This window comes from Pleurodeles waltl, chromosome 3_1, assembly GCF_031143425.1.
Source record: "Pleurodeles waltl isolate 20211129_DDA chromosome 3_1, aPleWal1.hap1.20221129, whole genome shotgun sequence".
Taxonomy (NCBI): domain Eukaryota; kingdom Metazoa; phylum Chordata; class Amphibia; order Caudata; family Salamandridae; genus Pleurodeles; species Pleurodeles waltl.
In genome coordinates this window covers 1,914,025,101-1,914,044,425 of record NC_090440.1, presented here as the reverse complement: position 1 = coordinate 1,914,044,425, position 19,325 = coordinate 1,914,025,101, and the positions used below count along the sequence as shown (strand labels likewise).

The 19,325-nt window shown below is 46.6% G+C and overlaps 1 protein-coding gene across 1 annotated transcript in view; it reads left to right on the top strand.

Moving 5' to 3' along the window:
- Positions 1-19,325, top strand: part of PRPF8 (pre-mRNA processing factor 8) — a 200,002-nt gene that overhangs the window by 99,835 nt on the left and 80,842 nt on the right. Inside the window, exons 28-34 of the mRNA XM_069226117.1 lie at positions 12,724-12,893; positions 13,062-13,191; positions 13,495-13,641; positions 16,242-16,402; positions 16,824-17,015; positions 18,154-18,391; positions 18,708-18,836. Coding sequence (XP_069082218.1) covers positions 12,724-12,893; positions 13,062-13,191; positions 13,495-13,641; positions 16,242-16,402; positions 16,824-17,015; positions 18,154-18,391; positions 18,708-18,836 — 1,167 coding nt within the window. The remainder of the gene's footprint in view (positions 1-12,723; positions 12,894-13,061; positions 13,192-13,494; positions 13,642-16,241; positions 16,403-16,823; positions 17,016-18,153; positions 18,392-18,707; positions 18,837-19,325) is intronic.

The window sequence follows — 19,325 nt, the reverse complement described above, 5'->3', positions numbered from 1 at the left end:
CCTGCTTGAGCTGGTCAAGCACCAGGAGGAAAGATCCCTGCCTGGGAGGCTGCAGTGTGGGCTGCTCGCAGACCTTGGAAGACTGGTAGGAGCAATACGGGGGGGGGGTCCACTGAGGAGCCCCAGAGCACATGGAATCATGCCACCAACACTGGCATCAGTAATTGGGTATGATTCCGACATGCTTGATACCAAACATGCCTAGGTTTGGAGTTACCATCATGTAGCTGGACCATAGGTGATGACTTATGGCCAGTACATAGCTAAAATGGAATTGGAACGAGTTCCTAGGGGCACCGCTGTTCATGCAGAGGTGGCCACACACAGGGACCTGCACCCTGCCCTTAGGGCTGGAAGGGCCTACCATAGGGGTGACTTGCAGTAACCTGGTGTAAAGACCAGCAGTAAAAGGGTGCATGCATGTTTTCACGCAGGCTGCAAATGGCAGGGCTGCAGACACATATTGCATGGGCTCCCATGAGTGGCATAATTCATGCTGCTGCCCACGGGGGACCCCTGTGTACCAATGCTCTGGGTACCTAAGTACCATATACTAGAGGCTTACAGGGGTACACCAGTATGCCAATTGTGGTGTGTAAAGGGTACCAAGGCAACCAACTTCAGAGGAGAGAGCACAATCACTGGAGTCCTGATTATCTAGTGAAAATAGTCTTAGTACTCTGACAGCAGGCAAAAAGTGGGGAGTAACCATCCCAAAAAGAGTGACATTCCTACACCGTTTTACTACCCCACCTACCTCTTCAAACTAGTACATACAGGCGTTGCCTGTTGGTAGTCAAACCTCTTTGTATAATTTCCAGCTTCTTTTTTCTGAGAAACTAACCTGATGAGAAGTACCGATTCTGGTTCTCTGTTGGATCCTGTTCCCCAGGTAATTTGTAAATTGACTTCTGCTTCTCTTTTTCCATCCTTGTTGGAGGTCTGCAATTTCAGTCATGCTGGAGTGAGTTCCCTCGATATGTAAGGTGATACCCTTGCGTTGTGACCTAGTTACTCTCTGCCTAAACAATCAAAGAAATTTAAGCTGCTGGACTCTGCTCAGTCGAGTTTGCTCCCCAGAGATGGTAATGAGGAATAACTTGTTTTCTTGCCAACCATGGCAGTTCCTCTGTCTTGGTTCTGTAAACTCCTCTACATCAATTGACATGGTGTAAGGAAATGCCTCCTTGGCATGGTTGCCCCCTGACTTTTTGCCTTTGCTGATGCTATGTTTACAATTGAAAGTGTGCTGAGGCCTGCTAACCAGGCCCCAGCACCAGTGTTCTTTCCCTAACCTGTACTTTTGTATCCACAATTGGCAGACCCTGGCATCCAGATAAGTCCCTTGTAACTGGTACTTCTAGTACCAAGGGCCCTGATGCCAAGGAAGGTCTCTAAGGGCTGCAGCATGTCTTATGCCACCCTGGAGACCCCTCACTCAGCACAGACACACTGCTTGCCAGCTTGTGTGTGCTAGTGAGGACAAAACGGGTAAGTCGACATGGCACTCCCCTCAGGGTGCCATGCCAGCCTCTCACTGCCTATGCAGTATAGGTAAGACACCCCTCTAGCAGGCCTTACAGCCCTAAGGCAGGGTGCACTATACCATAGGTGAGGGTACCAGTGCATGAGCATGGTACCCCTACAGTGTCTAAACAAAACCTTAGACATTGTAAGTGCAGGGTAGCCATAAGAGTATATGGTCTGGGAGTCTGTCAAACACGAACTCCACAGCACCATAATGGCTACACTGAAAACTGGGAAGTTTTGGTATCAAACTTCTCAGCACAATAAATGCACACTGATGCCAGTGTACATTTTATTGTAAAATACACCACAGAGGGCACCTTAGAGGTGCCCCCTGAAACTTAACCGACTATCTGTGTAGGCTGACTAGTTTTAGCAGCCTGCCACAAACCGAGACATGTTGCTGGCCCCATGGGGAGAGTGCCTTTGTCACTCTGAGGCCAGTAACAAAGCCTGCACTGGGTGGAGATGCTAACACCTCTCCCAGGCAGGAATTGTCACACCTGGCGGTGAGCCTCAAAGGCTCACCTCCTTTGTGCCAACCCAGCAGGACACTCCAGCTAGTGGAGTTGCCCGCCCCCTCCGGCCAGGCCCCACTTTTGGCGGCAAGGCCGGAGAAAATAATGAGAATAACAAGGAGGAGTCACTGGCCAGTCAGGACAGCCCCTAAGGTGTCCTGAGCTGAGGTGACTCTAACTTTTAGAAATCCTCCATCTTGCAGATGGAGGATTCCCCCAATAGGATTAGGGATGTGACCCCCTCCCCTTGGGAGGAGGCACAAAGAGGGTGTACCCACCCTCAGGGCTAGTGGCCATTGGCTACTAACCCCCCAGACCTAAACACGCCCTTAAATTTAGTATTTAAGGGCTACCCTGAACCCTAGAAAATTAGATTCCTGCAACTACAAGAAGAAGGACTGCCTAGCTGAAAACCCCTGCAGAGGAAGACCAGAAGACGACAACTGCCTTGGCTCCAGAAACTCACCGGCCTGTCTCCTGCCTTCCAAAGATCCTGCTCCAGCGACGCCTTCCAAAGGGACCAGCGACCTCGACATCCTCTGAGGACTGCCCCTGCTTCGAAAAGACAAGAAACTCCCGAGGACAGCGGACCTGCTCCAAGAAAAGCTGCAACTTTGTTTCCAGCAGCTTTAAAGAACCCTGCAAGCTCCCCGCAAGAAGCGTGAGACTTGCAACACTGCACCCGGCGACCCCGACTCGGCTGGTGGCGATCCAACACCTCAGGAGGGACCCCAGGACTACTCTAAGACTGTGAGTACAAAAACCTGTCCCCCCTGAGCCCCCACAGCGCCGCCTGCAGAGGGAATCCCGAGGCTTCCCCTGACCGCGACTCTTTGAACCTAAAGTCCCGACGCCTGGGAGAGACCCTGCACCCGCAGCCCCCAGGACCTGAAGGACCGGACTTTCACTGGAGAAGTGACCCCCAGGAGTCCCTCTCCCTTGCCCAAGTGGAGGTTTCCCCGAGGAATCCCCCCCTTGCCTGCCTGCAGCGCTGAAGAGATCCCGAGATCTCTCATAGACTAACATTGAAAACCCGACGCTTGCTTCTACACTGCACCCGGCCGCCCCCGCGCTGCTGAGGGTGAAATTTCTGTGTGGACTTGTGTCCCCCCCGGTGCCCTACAAAACCCCCCTGGTCTGCCCTCCGAAGACGCGGGTACTTACCTGCAAGCAGACCGGAACCGGGGCACCCCCTTCTCTCCATTCTAGCCTATGTGTTTTGGGCACCACTTGGAACTCTGCACCTGACCGGCCCTGAGCTGCTGGTGTGGTGACTTTGGGGTTGCTCTGAACCCCCAACGGTGGGCTACCTTGGACCAAGAACTAAGCCCTGTAAGTGTCTTACTTACCTGGTTAACCTAACAAATACTTACCTCCCCTAGGAACTGTGAAAATTGCACTAAGTGTCCACTTTTAAAACAGCTATTTGTGAATAACTTGAAAAGTATACATGCAATTTTGATGATTTGAAGTTCCTAAAGTACTTACCTGCAATACCTTTCGAATGAGATATTACATGTAGAATTTGAACCTGTGGTTCTTAAAATAAACTAAGAAAAGATATTTTTCTATATAAAAACCTATTGGCTGGATTTGTCTCTGAGTGTGTGTACCTCATTTATTGTCTATGTGTATGTACAACAAATGCTTAACACTACTCCTTGGATAAGCCTACTGCTCGACCACACTACCACAAAATAGAGCATTAGTATTATCTATTTTTACCACTATTTTACCTCTAAGGGGAACCCTTGGACTCTGTGCATGCTATTCCTTACTTTGAAATAGCACATACAGAGCCAACTTCCTACATTGGTGGATCAGCGGTGGGGTACAAGACTTTGCATTTGCTGGACTACTCAGCCAATACCTGATCACACGACAAATTCCAAAATTGTCATTAGAAATTGATTTTTGCAATTTGAAAAGTTTTCTAAATTCTTAAAAGACCTGCTAGGGCCTTGTGTTAGATCCTGTTTAGCATTTCTTTTAGAGTTTAAAAGTTTGTAAAAGTTTGAATTAGATTCTAGAACCAGTTGTAGATTCTTAAAAAGTATTCCAACTTTTAGAAGCAAAATGTCTAGCACAGATGTGACTGTGGTGGAACTCGACACCACACCTTACCTCCATCTTAAGATGAGGGAGCTAAGGTCACTCTGTAAAATAAAGAAAATAACAGTGGGCCCCAAACCTACCAAAATACAGCTCCAGGAGCTTTTGGCAGAGTTTGAAAAGGCCAACCCCTCTGAGGGTGGCAACTCAGAGGAAGAGGATAGTGACTTGGAGGACAATTCCCCCCTACCAGTCCTATCTAGGGAGAACAGGGTCCCTCAAACCCTGACTCCAAAAATAATAGTCAGAGATGCTGGTTCCCTCACAGGAGAGACCAACACCTCTGAAATCACTGAGGATAACCCCAGTGAAGAGGACATCCAGTTAGCCAGGATGGCCAAAAGATTGGCTTTGGAAAGACAGATCCTAGCCATAGAGAGGGAAAGACAAGAGATGGGCCTAGGACCCATCAATGGTGGCAGCAACATAAATAGGGTCAGAGAATCTCCTGACATGTTGAAAATCCCTAAAGGGATTGTAACTAAATATGAAGATGGTGATGACATCACCAAATGGTTCACAGCTTTTGAGAGGGCTTGTGTAACCAGAAAAGTGAACAGATCTCACTGGGGTGCTCTCCTTTGGGAAATGTTCACAGGAAAGTGTAGGGATAGACTCCTCACACTCTCTGGACAAGATGCAGAATCTTATGACCTCATGAAGGGTACCCTGATTGAGGGCTTTGGATTCTCCACTGAGGAGTATAGGATTAGATTCAGGGGGGCTCAAAAATCCTCGAGCCAGACCTGGGTTGACTTTGTAGACTACTCAGTGAAAACACTAGATGGTTGGATTCAAGGCAGTGGTGTAAGTAATTATGATGGGCTGTACAATTTATTTGTGAAAGAACACCTGTTAAGTAATTGTTTCAATGATAAACTGCATCAGCATCTGGTAGACCTAGGACCAATTTCTCCCCAAGAATTGGGAAAGAAGGCGGACCATTGGGTCAAGACAAGGGTGTCCAAGACTTCAACAGGGGGTGACCAAAAGAAAGGGGTCACAAAGACTCCCCAACAGAAGGGTGATGAGACAACCAAAACTAAAAATAGTAAAGAGTCTTCTACAGGCCCCCAAAAACCTGCACAGGAGGGTGGGCCCAGAGCCTCTTCACAAAACAATGGGTACAAGGGTAAAAACTTTGATCCCAAAAAGGCCTGGTGTCATAGCTGTAAACAGCATGGACACCAAACTGGAGACAAGGCCTGTCCCAAGAAAGGTTCCACTCCAAACTCCCATCCAGGTAACACTGGTATGGCTAGTCTCCAAGTGGGATCAACAGTGTGCCCAGAGCAAATCAGGGTTCACACTGAAGCTACTCTAGTTTCTGAGGGTGGGGTGGATTTAGCCACACTAGCTGTCTGGCCGCCTAACATGCAAAAATACAGACAACAACTCTTAATTAATGGGACTAGAATAGAGGGCCTGAGGGATACAGGTGCCAGTGTCACCATGGTGACAGAGAAACTGGTTTCCCCTGGCCAATACCTGACTGGAAAAACTTACACAGTCACCAACGCTGACAATCAGAGAAAAGTACATCCCATGGCAATGGTTACCTTAGAATGGGGAGGGGTCAATGGCCTGAAACAGGTGGTGGTCTCCTCAAATATCCCAGTGGACTGTCTGCTTGGAAATGACCTGGAGTCCTCAGCATGGGCTGAGGTAGAGCTAAAAACCCATGCAGCAATGCTGGGTATCCCTGAACTGGTGTGTGTGAAAACAAGAGCACAATGCAAGGCACAGGGTGAAAAAGTAGAGCTGGAGTCTGGAAAAATGGCCCAGCCTACCAAGAGAACAGGAAAGCCAGTTGGGAAACCAACTGCAACACAGCAAAAGAAAGGGAACCTCTCTTCTCAGGAAGAAGTTCTGCCCTCTGAGGGAACTGAGCCTTTGGAGCTTGAACCTTATCAGGTTGAGCTCTTAGGTCCAGGGGGACCCTCAAGGGAAGAGCTGTGTAAGGGACAAGAAACCTGTCCCTCTCTTGAAGGCCTTAGGCAGCAAGCTGCTGAAGAGTCCAAAGGCAAGAAAAATGGAACACATAGGGTCTATTGGGAAGATGGGCTCCTGTACACTGAGGCCAGAGACCCCAAACCTGGTGCCACTAGGAGAGTGGTAGTGCCTCAACTGTTCAGAGAGTTCATCCTAACATTGGCCCATGACATTCCCCTTGCTGGACATTTGGGACAAACCAAGACGTGGGAGAGGTTAGTCAACCACTTCTACTGGCCCAATATGTCCAACATGGTTAAGGAGTTTTGCCTCTCCTGCCCCACCTGTCAAGCCAGTGGTAAGACAGGTGGGCATCCAAAGGCCCCCCTCATTCCACTTCCAGTGGTGGGGGTGCCCTTTGAAAGAGTGGGTGTGGACATAGTTGGTCCACTGGAACCTCCCACAGCCTCAGGAAATATGTATATCCTGGTAGTAGTGGATCATGCTACCAGGTATCCTGAAGCTATTCCCCTTAGGTCGACTACTGCCCCTGCAGTAGCCAAGGCCCTCATTGGTATCTTTACCAGAGTGGGTTTCCCTAAGGAGGTGGTGTCTGACAGAGGTACCAACTTCATGTCAGCATACCTAAAACACATGTGGAATGAGTGTGGAGTGACTTATAAATTCACTACACCATACCATCCACAAACTAATGGCTTGGTTGAGAGATTCAACAAGACATTAAAAGGCATGATCATGGGGCTCCCAGAAAAGCTCAAAAGGAGATGGGATGTCCTCTTGCCATGTCTGCTTTTCGCTTACAGAGAGGTGCCACAGAAGGGAGTAGGATTCTCACCCTTTGAACTTCTGTTTGGTCATCCTGTAAGGGGACCACTTGCCCTTGTTAAAGACGGCTGGGAGAGACCTCTCCACGAGCCTAAACAGGACATAGTGGACTATGTACTTGGCCTTCGCTCTAGAATGGCAGAGTACATGGAAAAGGCAACCAAAAACCTTGAGGCCAGCCAACAGCTCCAGAAGTTTTGGTATGACCAAAAGGCTGCACTGGTTGAGTTCCAACCAGGGCAGAAAGTCTGGGTTCTGGAGCCTGTGGCTCCCAGGGCACTCCAGGACAAATGGAGTGGCCCTTACCCAGTACTAGAAAGGAAGAGTCAGGTCACCTACTTGGTGGACCTGGGCACAAGCAGGAGCCCCAAGAGGGTGATCCATGTAAACCGCCTTAAGCTCTTCCACGACAGGGCTGATGTCAATCTGTTGATGGTAACAGATGAGGATCAGGAGGCAGAGAGTGAACCTCTCCCTGATCTTCTGTCATCAGACCCAAAAGATGGTACAGTAGATGGAGTGATCTACTCAGACACCCTCTCTGGCCAACAGCAAGCTGATTGTAGGAGAGTCCTACAACAGTTTCCTGAGCTTTTCTCCCTAACCCCTGGTCAGACCCCCCTGTGTACCCATGATGTGGACACAGGAGACAGCATGCCTGTCAAAAACAAAATCTTCAGACAGTCTGACCATGTTAAGGAAAGCATCAAGGTGGAAGTCCACAAGATGCTGGAATTGGGAGTAATTGAGCGCTCTGACAGCCCCTGGGCCAGCCCAGTGGTCTTAGTCCCCAAACCTCACACCAAAGATGGAAAGAAAGAGATGAGGTTTTGTGTGGACTACAGAGGGCTCAATTCTGTCACCAAGACAGATGCCCATCCAATTCCAAGAGCTGATGAGCTCATTGATAAATTAGGTGCTGCCAAATTTCTAAGTACCTTTGACTTGACAGCAGGGTACTGGCAAATAAAAATGGCACCTGGAGCAAAAGAAAAGACAGCATTCTCCACACCTGATGGGCATTATCAGTTTACGGTTATGCCCTTTGGTTTAAAGAATGCCCCTGCCACCTTCCAAAGGTTGGTGAATCAAGTCCTTGCTGGCTTGGAGTCCTTTAGCACAGCTTATCTTGATGATATTGCTGTCTTTAGCTCCACCTGGCAGGATCACCTGGTCCACCTGAGGAAGGTTTTGAAGGCTCTGCAATCTGCAGGCCTCTCTATCAAGGCATCCAAATGCCAGATAGGGCAGGGAACTGTGGTTTACTTGGGCCACCTTGTAGGTGGAGGCCAAGTTCAGCCACTCCAACCCAAGATCCAGACCATTCTGGACTGGGTAGCTCCAAAAACCCAGACTCAAGTCAGGGCATTCCTTGGCTTGACTGGGTACTACAGGAGGTTTGTGAAGGGATATGGATCCATTGTGACAGCCCTCACTGAGCTCACCTCCAAGAAAATGCCCAAGAAAGTGAACTGGACTGTGGACTGCCAACAGGCCTTTGACACCCTGAAACAAGCAATGTGCTCAGCACCAGTTCTCAAAGCTCCAGATTATTCTAAGCAGTTCATTGTGCAGACTGATGCCTCTGAACATGGGATAGGGGCAGTTTTGTCCCAAACAAATGATGATGGCCTTGACCAGCCTGTTGCTTTCATTAGCAGGAGGTTACTCCCCAGGGAGCAGCGTTGGAGTGCCATTGAGAGGGAGGCCTTTGCTGTGGTTTGGTCCCTGAAGAAGCTGAGACCATACCTCTTTGGGACTCACTTCCTAGTTCAAACTGACCACAGACCTCTCAAATGGCTGATGCAAATGAAAGGTGAAAATCCTAAACTGTTGAGGTGGTCCATCTCCCTACAGGGAATGGACTTTATAGTGGAACACAGACCTGGGACTGCCCATGCCAATGCAGATGGCCTTTCCAGGTTCTTCCACTTAGAAAATGAAGACTCTCTTGGGAAAGGTTAGTCTCATCCTCTTTCGTTTGGGGGGGGGTTGTGTAAGGAAATGCCTCCTTGGCATGGTTGCCCCCTGACTTTTTGCCTTTGCTGATGCTATGTTTACAATTGAAAGTGTGCTGAGGCCTGCTAACCAGGCCCCAGCACCAGTGTTCTTTCCCTAACCTGTACTTTTGTATCCACAATTGGCAGACCCTGGCATCCAGATAAGTCCCTTGTAACTGGTACTTCTAGTACCAAGGGCCCTGATGCCAAGGAAGGTCTCTAAGGGCTGCAGCATGTCTTATGCCACCCTGGAGACCCCTCACTCAGCACAGACACACTGCTTGCCAGCTTGTGTGTGCTAGTGAGGACAAAACGAGTAAGTCGACATGGCACTCCCCTCAGGGTGCCATGCCAGCCTCTCACTGCCTATGCAGTATAGGTAAGACACCCCTCTAGCAGGCCTTACAGCCCTAAGGCAGGGTGCACTATACCATAGGTGAGGGTACCAGTGCATGAGCATGGTACCCCTACAGTGTCTAAACAAAACCTTAGACATTGTAAGTGCAGGGTAGCCATAAGAGTATATGGTCTGGGAGTCTGTCAAACACGAACTCCACAGCACCATAATGGCTACACTGAAAACTGGGAAGTTTTGGTATCAAACTTCTCAGCACAATAAATGCACACTGATGCCAGTGTACATTTTATTGTAAAATACACCACAGAGGGCACCTTAGAGGTGCCCCCTGAAACTTAACCGACTATCTGTGTAGGCTGACTAGTTTTAGCAGCCTGCCACAAACCGAGACATGTTGCTGGCCCCATGGGGAGAGTGCCTTTGTCACTCTGAGGCCAGTAACAAAGCCTGCACTGGGTGGAGATGCTAACACCTCTCCCAGGCAGGAATTGTCACACCTGGCGGTGAGCCTCAAAGGCTCACCTCCTTTGTGCCAACCCAGCAGGACACTCCAGCTAGTGGAGTTGCCCGCCCCCTCCGGCCAGGCCCCACTTTTGGCGGCAAGGCCGGAGAAAATAATGAGAATAACAAGGAGGAGTCACTGGCCAGTCAGGACAGCCCCTAAGGTGTCCTGAGCTGAGGTGACTCTAACTTTTAGAAATCCTCCATCTTGCAGATGGAGGATTCCCCCAATAGGATTAGGGATGTGACCCCCTCCCCTTGGGAGGAGGCACAAAGAGGGTGTACCCACCCTCAGGGCTAGTGGCCATTGGCTACTAACCCCCCAGACCTAAACACGCCCTTAAATTTAGTATTTAAGGGCTACCCTGAACCCTAGAAAATTAGATTCCTGCAACTACAAGAAGAAGGACTGCCTAGCTGAAAACCCCTGCAGAGGAAGACCAGAAGACGACAACTGCCTTGGCTCCAGAAACTCACCGGCCTGTCTCCTGCCTTCCAAAGATCCTGCTCCAGCGACGCCTTCCAAAGGGACCAGCGACCTCGACATCCTCTGAGGACTGCCCCTGCTTCGAAAAGACAAGAAACTCCCGAGGACAGCGGACCTGCTCCAAGAAAAGCTGCAACTTTGTTTCCAGCAGCTTTAAAGAACCCTGCAAGCTCCCCGCAAGAAGCGTGAGACTTGCAACACTGCACCCGGCGACCCCGACTCGGCTGGTGGCGATCCAACACCTCAGGAGGGACCCCAGGACTACTCTAAGACTGTGAGTACAAAAACCTGTCCCCCCTGAGCCCCCACAGCGCCGCCTGCAGAGGGAATCCCGAGGCTTCCCCTGACCGCGACTCTTTGAACCTAAAGTCCCGACGCCTGGGAGAGACCCTGCACCCGCAGCCCCCAGGACCTGAAGGACCGGACTTTCACTGGAGAAGTGACCCCCAGGAGTCCCTCTCCCTTGCCCAAGTGGAGGTTTCCCCGAGGAATCCCCCCCTTGCCTGCCTGCAGCGCTGAAGAGATCCCGAGATCTCTCATAGACTAACATTGAAAACCCGACGCTTGCTTCTACACTGCACCCGGCCGCCCCCGCGCTGCTGAGGGTGAAATTTCTGTGTGGACTTGTGTCCCCCCCGGTGCCCTACAAAACCCCCCTGGTCTGCCCTCCGAAGACGCGGGTACTTACCTGCAAGCAGACCGGAACCGGGGCACCCCCTTCTCTCCATTCTAGCCTATGTGTTTTGGGCACCACTTGGAACTCTGCACCTGACCGGCCCTGAGCTGCTGGTGTGGTGACTTTGGGGTTGCTCTGAACCCCCAACGGTGGGCTACCTTGGACCAAGAACTAAGCCCTGTAAGTGTCTTACTTACCTGGTTAACCTAACAAATACTTACCTCCCCTAGGAACTGTGAAAATTGCACTAAGTGTCCACTTTTAAAACAGCTATTTGTGAATAACTTGAAAAGTATACATGCAATTTTGATGATTTGAAGTTCCTAAAGTACTTACCTGCAATACCTTTCGAATGAGATATTACATGTAGAATTTGAACCTGTGGTTCTTAAAATAAACTAAGAAAAGATATTTTTCTATATAAAAACCTATTGGCTGGATTTGTCTCTGAGTGTGTGTACCTCATTTATTGTCTATGTGTATGTACAACAAATGCTTAACACTACTCCTTGGATAAGCCTACTGCTCGACCACACTACCACAAAATAGAGCATTAGTATTATCTATTTTTACCACTATTTTACCTCTAAGGGGAACCCTTGGACTCTGTGCATGCTATTCCTTACTTTGAAATAGCACATACAGAGCCAACTTCCTACACATGGTCTTCCACGACTGCCTAATTGAGGTTACAAGAAGTAGGGAATCGCTGGGCCTATTGCACATTGGATTCATTCCCATAAGACTGGCATAGGCCCTGTTCAGGAGAATGAGTGTGTTGTACACGTAACTAAACAATGCACAAAGTTCACTCACTCACCATAAATTACCATGTACATCATAATAGTGACATCCCACAACTATTTATTTGCAAATAAATATATTTTATGATTTCTTATAATCATGCCAGGTTATCAACGTAAACCACTTAAGAAAAGCAATTTTCACACATACTCGAACTTTGAACGAATGGACTTTATGTACGCGAGTAAAACGGGCAGCTAAAACTGATGCATGAGATTAGGAATGTGTTTTTGCTCTTCTCGCACCTCTGATGTAGACTGAAATGTTGTGTGGTGGATTATATCATTTATTGTGAAATTCCCAGCTGCTCTTGAATGGAAATCTGGGAGCAACTTGATGTTTAAAAAAAAAAAAAAAAAAAAAAAACTGAGTAAAATTGATATATACATTTCAAATAATAATCACTTAATTGTACCACTGAGTAATGTTTCAGCGCACCTAAAAAAGAACAGCTATGCATACAAAAAAACGATGATATGCTAGCATTTTCTGGTTTAAAAATAGAAACCTAAACGCATTTTAACTGTTAACTACCTGTTCCAGACTTTAGTTAACAGTGCACCGCATGGTGATCTAAGATTACGTGTTTGCTTATTGAGCAGCAATTAGATCTACCATGCTTTCCTATCCCAGCAAAACTCGAGGCACCCAGTAAGCTAAAAATTTGCTACACAAACCATAGAACCATAAAGGCTAGAGAGATTATTTAAATTGTTCTTGAATCAGGGTGAATGGTTACAGTCGGCAAAACAACCCCAAGACCTGGGTTGAGGCTCTGGGCCTTAGTGGGTTTCTGCCATACTCTCTCACCATAGGGCTGGTCGAAGGCTGGGCAGACTCATTAAATCTGCAGTCTATGAACGCGTTCCCAAACTGTAATGAAATGCTTGTGTGGCAAGTGTGAGAATGAGCTTTGGTTCTAAAATGATTTGATGCATAACAAAGAATTTTTAATTTTAAAGGTACTGAAACAGAATCCTTTTTGGTGGACTCACCAACGCCATGATGGAAAGCTCTGGAACCTGAACAACTATCGAACAGATATGATCCAGGCGTTGGGTGGAGTGGAGGGAATCTTGGAACACACATTGTTCAAGGGCACCTACTTCCCAACATGGGAAGGCCTCTTTTGGTAAGGAGTCATTTTGATTGGATATAGTCAAACGGATGTTGATGAGCTGCAACATATATAGTTCATTGTGTCAAAGAATTGCTGATTTGATAGCTTTCAGTGGAAGCATGGAGCTTGTGGATCTTTCCAGTAATTGTTTTTTTTTTTCCTGCCCACTCTTCCTTTTAGGGAGAAGGCCAGTGGCTTTGAGGAATCGATGAAATGGAAGAAACTGACTAATGCACAGAGGTCTGGTCTGAACCAGATTCCAAACAGAAGATTCACTCTCTGGTGGTCACCCACTATCAACCGAGCCAACGTAGGTCATTTTTGGGTGCCCTGACCTTGAGTTGTGGCGCTGTAATACAAGGAAAGGGAGAATGCAATGAAGAGGTGTAAAACGGCAATGTGAGATGTCCCCAATATAGTTCTAATGTACAAGCTGTGTGTATTTGCCTTTCTCTGTTGTGCCTACAAGTGCCTTTCCCTAATAAAGCATTTCCCCCATTGCAGATAAGTGGGAGAGTCATTGCACTTTGTATGCTGCATCTTTTTGCTGGTATGTCTGCTGTCCATTGTCGATACTAATCTCAAACATTTTTTTTTTCTTCTTCTCGTGCAGGTATATGTTGGTTTCCAAGTGCAGCTCGATCTGACTGGTATTTTCATGCATGGAAAGATTCCAACCCTGAAGATTTCCCTGATTCAGATCTTCAGAGCTCACTTGTGGCAGAAGATCCATGAGAGCATTGTCATGGACTTGTGCCAGGTGAGTGGCTTTATTGTAGGGTAGAGAAAGGATGTGGTGGTGGAAAGGAGGCCTAGAGTTGACGAAAAGGGGAATCAGCCGCCACTAGAGGGTAGGAACAGTGATGCACCACTGTAAACGTCACAAGTCCCTTATGCTCATTGAGAGCAATTATGGTAAAGACAGCAAGGCCAGTTCAGATTTCTGACTTGTGTAAAGGCTGTTGACCTCATTTGCTGCTACTGAATAGACCCCGCCTTTAATTTGGGGGAAGTTGAGAATACATATTTTGTAGACCAGAAAGAATGAGGACTTACTTGTTTTGAGCTGGAAATGCGTATTTGTAAAGATGGTACTTTACAAGGGGTATCACATTTGTTGTTAAACACTATCAAGAACTGGCATGAATGAATGCAACTTTAGTAAACACTGGAGAGTGTTAATTTCACGTAACAGCCCTGTCATTTAGATCAATTCCGTGCAAGCAAGAGTATGTGATCTCCAGACGTTGTAGAGGCCTGTGCGTAATATTGGAATTAGTCCTTTTTTATGGGCGAGCACAAAGTGCTCCGTCCATCCTGTAATCTCTCTTTGGGCTTGAAACCGCACCCATGCCACGTCAGTCACTTACATTGGTTCGTGGGCTTGCCTTTTAAAATCTGCTTGCTTTCATTTGTGAAAGGCATGCATACGTCATGCCTTTTCCGGTGTTTAGCCCACCTACACAACACCGGTAAAGTACTAAAAACATACGAGGCTCGATGTTTTCAGCCTGGAGTCCGGACTACTTTGTCTGTTTATTTTCCATTTCCGCTGCATCTTACATAGCGTCATTGCGCTGCATTTGTTTTTGCTTTACAGCGCTAATAGCTCTAGCTCTAACAAATGCAAAACCTGTTGCATTGAAAATGCTTGTTCGTGTTTGTTATTAAGTAGATTTTCAGAAGATTTGCAGTGGGTTGTAAAGCAGTCTAGGCTAAGTATTATCCTTCTTAAAGCCCTTTTTAAAAAAAAAATATTTATTTATTTTCTGTTTGCAGTATTCCACACATTTTGAATTTGTATTGTCTAATAAGCAATTAACGTTTTCAAGTTACTGTGTAGGATAGTCATGGTAGCTTTTTCTCCAAGACTATAAAGATGTTCACAACTATTGTTGCTTTAAATCATTCATCGTAATATTTTTTTCACGAGTTTTTGCTGTGTTTTGCTAACAGTAAAACCGAGTTCTGCACTTTGTGCATGTAATTCAACATACTAAATCAGTGGATGGGAGCCTAAAGGGTGTTCTGATTTTGAAGTTCAGTTCCACAGTTTCCTTTTGAGTCTATCTTTTATCATATAGTGTGTGCACCTGTGTTACACTGCGAGTCCCATATCCTCTTGTTGGTTTCCAAGTCTGCGTTCTACTTTGATTTGGTTAGTTGGATTAAGGTGGGCAGTTGTAGTACTGAAAGTAGACCATTATCACTATTTCATTTTCCAAAAGAAGGATTTGCAGGTTTCTATCAATACTGTTTATTGTCTCTTTATATGGGACTCCGTGCTAATAAGTTCATGTGTGCAAACATCAGTGTTGTGACAATAGTATCTTAAAGAATAACAAGCATTTGCAATGCAATGGGTCTTGTGTTTGCTCGAGTTAGAGATATTAGCATTGTAAATTCCTAACTGGACATTTCTTGCCATATAAATTGAAAATGAAAAGTAAAATAGTTAGCATAAGCGAGCAGATTCGATGCGCCACAGCTGCCATGGGGGCGAAGGAGATGTGAAACAAAAAAAGTTTGCTCTCAGTCAAACGTATCGGCAAAAGTGCATTTATCCATGTAGCATGGTCGATGGCCAAGGCGGTAACAAAACTGCCACAAGGAGGAACAAATGTAAAGCATTTACCAATGATAACAAAGGTTTTTTGAAACGCAAGCCCATGAACAATTGATAGTGACAGGTGGGCGTGGTTAAAAGCCCACAGAGAGATTACAACAGGCCAGAGCACTTGTGCGCTTGACCAAAAAACAATTCTATGTGTCTTTATTCTGTGCGCACAATATAGAAAGTATTTTAAATTCGTTGTGGAGTCTACTCGTTGTGAAAAGAGAGCATTCTATATATCAGAGGTATCCCATATAGTTCCATATGATATTCTCGTGAGATATATTAACATAAAGCCATTTTAGTGATTATAATGAAAATCAGTCTCAGCTGGTTCTGCGTTGGACACCCTTGGTATAAATCCAGAGCTTGCATATTGATGTATGGCATTCATTGAATTTTACATAGCTTGATTTAAGATGTCAACCCATCCCCTTCAGTTGTCATTGCATGAATAGTCAATATGAAGGAACAGACCAGCAATCTCTTCCCTTTCAGTCCCTGTGGAACCCACACTTTCACCCCCAAAACAACCCATTTATATTCTAGCAGGCAGAGCTTTGGCTTCTTCCCAGTAATCCTGAACCAGAAATTGATAAGTTCCAGACATTTGCTATTTATTTTGTTTAGGTTGCCTTTCTGTAGCTCCTCTGCATATGTGCTTGTGTTAACTTGTCTAGCATGCCTCCCTACTTGCTGAGCTAACCCACAGTGGGCTCTAACCTTTCCTCTACGTGTTCTTGCAGGTGTTTGATCAGGAACTAGATGCTTTGGAGATTGAGACCGTACAGAAGGAAACCATCCATCCTAGAAAGTCTTACAAGATGAATTCATCCTGTGCAGACATTTTACTCTTTGCCTCCTACAAATGGAATGTGTCCCGGCCATCGCTTCTTGCAGATTCCAAGTGAGTATCTGTTAATTAAAGTGTCTTGTTTAGAGTTCAAGTCTCCTTCTCGTCCGTCCTGTTTCTTTTGTAGGACAGCTGACTGTTGGTATAAATGTAGTTTGGATTGTTGTAGTGACAGCTATGTATCCAACAAGTGAATATTTGTTCTCCCTAGAATGAGGGCGAGAGTTATATGGCTGGGATGTGAAAAAACCCGTGTTTAATACTGGTGTACCGTATTTAAATAGTTGATGTAGCTTCCTAATTTGTGGTTAATGCTGTTGGAGGGGTTTGTGCATTTTATGCAATAAGTCATCCGAATGTCACCTTACCCTGTGGGGCATTCCATGGTCTGTTGCAAGTCTGATCTGTCCTTGGTCATCTTTGCTGACGGCACTTCTGTCAACATGTGGCTTTTACACTAATACTATCTCCACAGGGATGTGATGGACAGCACAACAACACAGAAGTACTGGATTGACATCCAGCTGCGGTGGGGAGACTACGACTCCCACGACATTGAGCGATACGCAAGGGCCAAATTCCTGGATTATACTACTGACAACATGAGTATTTATCCCTCCCCCACTGGAGTGCTGATCGCCATTGATCTAGCCTACAACCTGCACAGGTGAGACACCTTGACCACCAGGGAGTTAAGTGACTACGGGTAGAGTAGTCACAGGGGATGCTGGCACTCAAAGCAGCTGTCACCTTGAGAAACTAGGGGGCCAAGGGCTACATTTATCCTCCCTTGGAAATCCAGGGAGCTAGGTGTCTAAATGTGGTTTCCAGGAGAGCATTGAGCTGTAGCCTGTACCAGTGAGGCACCTGAACACCAAAAAACTGACACTGTACTGGAAATTGAGAGATTGAATACTACAAAACTACATAAGTGAGGATCTTGAGTCCATGAGAACTTAGGGTTGGAATGGGGAAAAAGTATGCCTCTAACTTGCTTAAGTAACATCTGCGCTTATAGGAGGAAGACTGGGTAAGTGTGGAGGAGAAACAACAGATACTTGCCCAGGTGAGACATATAAACTCATGAGAAGCCAGAGTGCTATGAAGGAGAGCAGTTTGGGGTTCAGGTAAGACCACTCTTGTTTGAGTACTTAAGGCAGAGCAGTTACAAGGAATACCTCAAATCTGCACATGTAACTCCTGCATCTTTGATGAGCCAGGGCACTGGAGTATTGGCTACTACCATGATAGACTAGCAAGCAGCACATGCAAGATCTATTTAAGTTTCTTGGGGTCCACATTTGTGGGCTCCTGCCAAGGGGTTTCTAACCTGTGTGTTTAGAACTTTCTGCCTCGAGTGGGAAGAGGATTTAGCGAGGAGGTATATTTGAGTGGTTCTAGATTCTTTAAACTTCCACGGTATAAACGTAAACATATCTGCGCGTGTACTCAGTGTGTTCAGTCTGCTTAAAACCTGCCTAACCAAGGCAGTGAGCTGCTGCTCATTTTGGTGTTGGTAAATGGTTGTTAGTCCTTCTTCAGTAAGTTACTTGTCGGTTCAGTGCTGCTGATGGTGCGATGGACTGCTCGCTCAGTGAAATAGTGGAAGATCCTCAAACACAGCAGATGGCTAGTATTCCTTGACAGTTACAGTATCTCTTTTTCCGGGGATAAGGGTAAGATAGTGCCCTTCCTCAGCTGTTAACCAATTTTAATGCCATAGATGTATGTGAGTGGAAGAAAAGGTCCGAGCTCGGATCACGTTTGCTACTTACACTATTAAGGATTGTGTCTTCTCTCTTCAGTGCCTATGGGAACTGGTTTCCTGGTGGGAAACCCCTGATCCAGCAAGCGATGGCCAAGATCATGAAGGCGAACCCTGCCCTGTATGTGCTGCGAGAGCGAATCCGCAAGGGGCTGCAGTTGTACTCATCTGAGCCCACAGAACCCTATCTTTCCTCCCAGAACTATGGCGAACTATTCTCCAACCAAATCATTTGGTTTGTGGATGACACCAATGTGTATAGAGTCACTATCCACAAGGTGAGTCCAGTTATTTATTTTCGGAGTTTGAAGCAGTGCAGGGCCCTCATGAGCTGCTGTTGCTGCAGGATTTGGTGCTGTGGGAATGGTTAGCTCCTCCTTTATTTCAGTGATTACGTAAAATAAAACTTCCAGGGTTTGCTGTGTGACTGGGTTGAGTGAGAGAGTTGTTTTTGTTTTGGCCTACAGCACAGCCTAAAACGTTTTGGAGCTTTGGTCCGTTGATGTCTGACGTCCACTTAATATAGCAGGATGGTTAGGGAATTTTACTAGCTTCATTTATTAAAAATTGCTGTTTTGTGACTTTCTTTTACAGACTTTTGAGGGTAACTTAACTACAAAGCCCATTAATGGTGCCATTTTCATCTTTAACCCGCGAACGGGGCAGCTGTTCCTTAAGATTATCCACACGTCTGTGTGGGCTGGACAGAAGCGTCTAGGTCAGGTAAGAGATCTGACCAGAGGTTTGCATGGTTTACAGCAAGGTAGCTCACAGTAGAACCCTAGTGCCTGCAAATGGGCTTGCTTTTTTTTTATTTGAAGTTAGGAGGGTGAATGAGTAAAGGAGCAATTTCAGAAGAATGACTCTTAAGAACCTAGAGAGAACAGTGGTTGGGTCCATTGAATGGAACTGTGATGGAGCAGAGGTTGAAAATTTACCCCCTGCACTCGATACTTCCGGTTTGGAGCCCAGGTGCTGCTGTATTCCCTTCACTAAGGTTCAGTCATATTGTGCCTGCCTAAGAGATGTAATACCACTACTTCCTGTCGTGTTGTAGGAAACAGCCTGCCTATGGAAGCATGGGCACCTCTCCCAGTCAAAGCGCGTTCCCTCATTTGATCATAGGATGCTTGACCACACTGTCACAGGTGACCATTGGCACCAAGGATCGTGAACTATATATGGGTACATGGAAATGGCATAGCATAAGAA